General features: G+C 38.5%; 1 protein-coding gene across 1 annotated transcript; it reads left to right on the top strand.

The window, feature by feature from the left end:
* Positions 1–5246, top strand: SARC_04469 (voltage-gated potassium channel subunit beta). Its single transcript, XM_014301700.1, has 8 exons — positions 1–180; positions 508–795; positions 2512–2717; positions 3220–3373; positions 3900–3989; positions 4187–4272; positions 4436–4549; positions 4709–5246. The coding sequence occupies exons 1-8, from the start codon at positions 138–140 to the stop codon at positions 4766–4768; spliced, it is 1041 nt and encodes a 346-aa protein (XP_014157175.1). The 5' UTR covers positions 1–137; the 3' UTR covers positions 4769–5246.
* Positions 5247–5747: the final 501 nt, after the last annotated feature.

Below are 5747 nucleotides of genomic sequence, written 5' to 3'. Positions count from 1 at the left end.
TTACCAAATCCATAGAACCACAAACAAAATATATATTTACAAAGAAGTTCTTGACATTGATGGATACAAATATAGCCAGAAGTGAGAAGTCAATACGCATCTAGTTCCTTTTAGTCATAAGCGACAACAGAGAGAAGATGAAGTATAACAATCTGGGCAATAGCGGCATCCTAGTGTCCGGTATGTACGTGGGCTGTGTTTTGTTTTGCATATATCTACAATGCATCTGCTGACCCACGCTGTACTGAACAGCAAGTTCAGAATTTCGTTGGCTTCTCTTAGTAGGTGAGTAGAACAGGTTCACAATTATGTATGGGGTGGAATAGAGCACGGTTATAGCGAAACAAATATATTAATACAGATTAGCGTAATTTATATGTGTCCACTCTGAACGTTAAGAAAGCACACCTAGTTCGTTTCTATATCTTGCGATTTCTACTTGTTACTTATACTTGACACCTGTACATTCACCTAACCCGAAACAATCAACCACAAACTGTGTTCCAGAATTATCGTTCGGATCATGGGTGACCTTCGGAAACACAACCGACTCTACCTTGGCCTTTGATTTGATGAAGAAGGCGTATGAGGGAGGAATCAATATGTTTGACAATGCTGAGGGGTACACTGCAGGTAGTTCCGAGACAGTCATGGGAGATGCTGTCCAGCAGGGTATCGAGGAGGGTGTCTGGGAACGATCTGACTTGGTGCTTACCACTAAGATTTTCTTCGGTATCAAGGCCGGCCCCAATGCCCGCGGCTGCTCGAGAAAGCATATTGTTGAAGGCACCCAAGGTGTGTTCTTTGACATCTATTTGAGGGGTCAGTGTGAGTCAACTGTGCGATACATATCTAACGACAATGTCATGTTTTGGAAAAGATCTAACTTGTTACGAACACTATGATGCGCCTATCAATATTCGAATTCTATATCCAACTCGGTGGCCATGTAAATACATTGTTTTGACATTTGTCTTCTTTCTAGTAATATTACAGCTTGTGTTTTATGTGTATATAATCCATCCATGTATATATATATATGTCTAAATGTACCTAGAGTTTATGTGTGTATTTGATTAATATGTGTATATAGTATATATTTATGTATATTTTCATGGATGTATGACGTATGTATGTGTGTGTACATATATATATCCATATCCATATGTATATATATCCATATATGTATATGAACTCGTGTGCATGCATTTCTTCACATATAGAAGTGCATAGAGATATTTATTCTATATACTGTATATAAATATACGTATATGATAATGTCCGCATACAGACATTTCTACATATATATATATATACGTATTTATAGTCATACCTCATTTTTAGTCCATAGTTCGTTTCTGGCCAGAGATTATACAGATTTCGAGTTAGAAATTTATGTATATTTTCATGGATGTATGATGTATGTATGTGTGTGTTCAAATATATATGCATATGTATAAGTATATATATCCATTTATGTATATGAGAATACTCGCGTACATATATATTTTATATAGATGTGCATATAGATATTTTATTTGTATATATATACTGTATATAAATATACGTAAACGTATATGATAATACTGGCATACATACATATATAATCATACCTCATTTTTAATACATAGTTCGTTCCTGGCCAAAGAATATACAGATTTCAAGGTGGACATTAAGTATATTTTCATGGATGTATGATGTATGTATGTGTGTGTACATATATATATGCATATATGTATATGAGAATACTCGCATACATACATTTCTTTATATACCGATGTGCATATAAATATTTATTTGTATTATACTGTAGATAGAGGTGGACAAATATGTATGATGTATGTATGTGTGTATACATATATGTGCATATGTATATGTATATATATATGCGTGTATGTATATGAGAGTACTCGCGCACATAAATTTCTTTATATAAAGATGTGAATAACGATATTTTATTTGTATATATATACGTATATGATAAAACTGGCATACATACATATATTTATATAAATGTGAATATATATATAATATTGGCATGTATATTTATTTATATATATATATACATAGGCATACCTTAGTTTTAGTGCATAGTTCGTTTCTGGCCAAAGATTATACAGATTTTGATGTTGACAATCGCGGAGTAGTAAAAGAAGTTTCTCCATTAACACGTACATACAAGTTTATGGGTGTATCCGTTGTATAACTGTTTAATATATATATAATTGTATAATATATACATATATATATATGTATATTGGTGTGTGTACAAGAATGTTATGTTCATATATATATATACGGATATATATTTATGTACAGGCGATCTGCTTGTTGTTGTTATCCTCCGGGCTATGTCTTGTTACAAAGTACAGAATTCGAAAGAAGCACCTGACTAAGCATTATCACAACCATAACGACTCGACCTCGGACTATTTACCTAGGCTTCGCTTATGTACTGTGGCATTATCTGTGCAGCATACCTGACTCACCCAATGTTACCATGGTCCTCAGCTGCACTCAAGCGAATGAAGCTGGACTATTTTGATCTGGTCTTCTGCCACAGACCCGACCCACGCACGCCCATTGAGGAGACTGTACGTGCCATGAACCACATCATTGATAAGGGCTGGGCGTTCTACTGGGGCACCAGTGAGTGGGACGCAACTCAGATCACGAAGGCTTGCGAAGTTGCCGATCGTCTGGGCTTGATAAGGCCGGTGGGTAGAGTTTGTTGAAGTGCATGAGTGGTGAATTTTTTTATAATCTGATGGGTTGATTGGCGGGATATCAATAGAGGAATCAGAATTGAGCGTTATGCATGTGTTTAAACCTCTAAACCCCAAGCCCTAAAAAGTAGAGGAATCAGAATTGAGCGTTATGCATGTGTCACAATTTGAAGGATTTGCTTCTGCAGTTGTGGTTGTGTCAGCTTCGAGACGAAAGCTAATGCCACAATTTGCAATGCATGTCTATTTCTTCATGTCGAATAGAGGCTGTGGCAAACCGAGTTCAACCCTTACGTATATTCGTTCAACTCGCATAGGAGTGATTCGGTGTTGTGAATCTGATGTTATACTCAATTAAATTCCTATCATCCTCTCCACTAATAATCTATACGCACTTTGTTTTGTTTTTTCTATAAAACTGTGGCGTTGCTTTTTCTTTGTCACTTGGGGAAACTCGTGCGCTCAACGAGCTCATCTCTTTTATTTTCTGTAGGTTATGGATCAGGTACAATACAACATGTTCCACCGAGACAAAGTGGAGCGCGATTACCAACCCCTGTATAATGACTACGGATACGGTCTTACCATTTGGTCGCCTCTTGCGTCGGGCATTCTGACAGGGAAATACAGCGGCAACAATGTTCCAGGTGGGTTGCATGTGCATTGTAGATGAGACAGAGCAACAGACTGTCTCATCTCGCACATCCTGCATACGTGCCTACCTTCTTTTCAATGTTTTCAAGCAATCATGTACATGGAAGATACAGGCTTATGCGCTTAGAGTAGAGCGGTTTTGCCCAACCAAAGCTTGCAACTTGAATGCATGTATATTAGTCGTATAAATTGAATATACTAGTGTTAAGCTGTATCGACTGATGCGTTTAGAGTAAAGTTGTTTTGCCCAACCAAAGCTTGCAACTTGAATGCATGTATATTAGTCGTATAAATAGATTATACTAGTGTTAAGCTGTATCGATGTCGGTTGACACAAGCGCATGCGATCGTTGCTGCTCTTGGCTGACTCAGTGAAATATAAACTTCGACGTCTCGTCAAACTGCGAACATATGAGCGAGAAGGCACATAGGCAAATCTTTGCTCTCTTTGTGATAATCACGCCCTGTAAGTAATTGCACTATAAAACTCACATTCACGCACCAATTTCACTTCTGCAGAGGGATCACGTCTTGCCCAAGAAGAATACAAATGGTTGAAGGACTCAAAGTTTGTCAAACAGGCCGACCAGATTACGCGAACAGACAACTGTATGTATGGAATATTGTCACGGACACAGGTGTTGTAACGATGTGAGACGCGTTTTGATCAGATATGTTGTATGTCGCGGTACAAGCTTCAGCACACCCCACCTGCTAGTTGTAGCTGGCATATGCTTCAAGCGTGTAGGTACGACTGAAAATCTAGCGTGAAAACATCTAAATTTGTCGTTTTTCCGCCCTGGCAGTGAAACCAATTGCCGAGGAAATCGGCTGTTCGCTAGCGCAGCTCGCAATTGCTTGGTGTGTCGCCAATCCTAAGGTGTCTACCACGGTAAGCTTAGTTGTACGCGCGTGAATTCTAAACGAGAGCTTTTCGGGCTGATATTCAGTTTATTGATTTCTAGTACTGGAATTTGTTTTAATATGCACAGGTACTGCTACATAATCCTCTAACATGTTCAATTTTCTCGTGATCATAAACTGTGATACTGAAGATTCTGGGAGCGACGAGTGTCAAGCAATTGGACCAGAATCTTGCAGCTCTGGACTACGTTGAGAAGCTCACGCCCGATGTCATGACTCGCATCGAGGAGATAATCAAGTCAAAGGTTCGTGTGCGATTTAATTTTATAATGGCTATTTCAATTGCGAATTTGTGTTTGGTAGTGATGCAAACCAGATATTACAGTTTATGCTTTCGCTGTACCTCTGCCTCATACCTGTCATTACCCACGCTTGTATCTATCACACTTCTCTGCAAATTTTAGCCGGCGGTGGATGAAATCTATGTGCAGACTACGGGCTTGCGATCAGGACCTAATTATTAGTTCAGCGGAACACATGAAAATATTCCAATGTACGTTGCAAGAACACCATTTTTTTTCAGTGAGCTAAAGGAATATTTTCCAAGCCTTAAACAAGTCTATATATGTCCTATAGGACTCAGTCTACCAAAAAGGTTGGTAAGCTTAGATAATTCTAGTGGGTAGAAGAGGCATGTCGCGCATCTGCTTTCTTTATCCATAAGGGGTGGTCGAACTGGGGGCAACCTCCCTTCCCTCAAGTCCTTTTTTGGAACATAGAAATGATGTCTAGATGTCCTGTAGTGGACAACCCCGCCGATTATAATTTCATTGGCTTCCGGCTATAGCCGATACAAGTGTATATGAGCAAGAATTTTACCTTGCTAGAATAATTTATGGAATTCGTCTTGTGGTTGAATGGGTGCAAACTTCTTGGTACCCTTTCAAATTAAAAACATCATTCCCCAATAGTATTAGAAATTAAAAATTAACTTTCCATCGAGTTTTTGTCTTCTAAGAGAAAGAAGACCTTTTCATCTTGGTAGCTCTTTTAGCAATAGTATATGAAAGCAACCTTTTACCTGCCCCCTTGTTCTCAGTTTACATTCTTCCTATGTCACAATAAGCTAATAGTAAGCCCGACTCGTAAAATAATCGATCTAGTATCCATATCACAATTCTCATCCGAGGTAACATGGGTAGAGAAGAGATCTCAGGAGATGAAAGGGGGGGGGGTCGAGGAGTGACCGACTAAATTTTAAAGATATTAAGAGTTGCATTAGTCCAATCCCAATATTGCATTCACATACATAGAAAACCACAATGAATTCGAATGTCACTATGCTTTTGCAGACATTCACAATACAGGGATCAGCGCTCTGTATCGTGGGAAGTTTATATCGACTGCACCAATCCCCCTTGAACCCGTTTGACAAACTAGAATTGGGCCTACTATGTTTTCGTTTCTAATGCTGTTAGAATTTGTCATACCCGCAGTAGTTGG

This window comes from Sphaeroforma arctica, assembly GCF_001186125.1.
Source record: "Sphaeroforma arctica JP610 unplaced genomic scaffold supercont1.252, whole genome shotgun sequence".
Classification (NCBI taxonomy): domain Eukaryota; class Ichthyosporea; order Ichthyophonida; genus Sphaeroforma; species Sphaeroforma arctica.
Note: the sequence above shows the minus strand (reverse complement) of the source record. Positions and strands in the feature narration are given on the sequence as shown.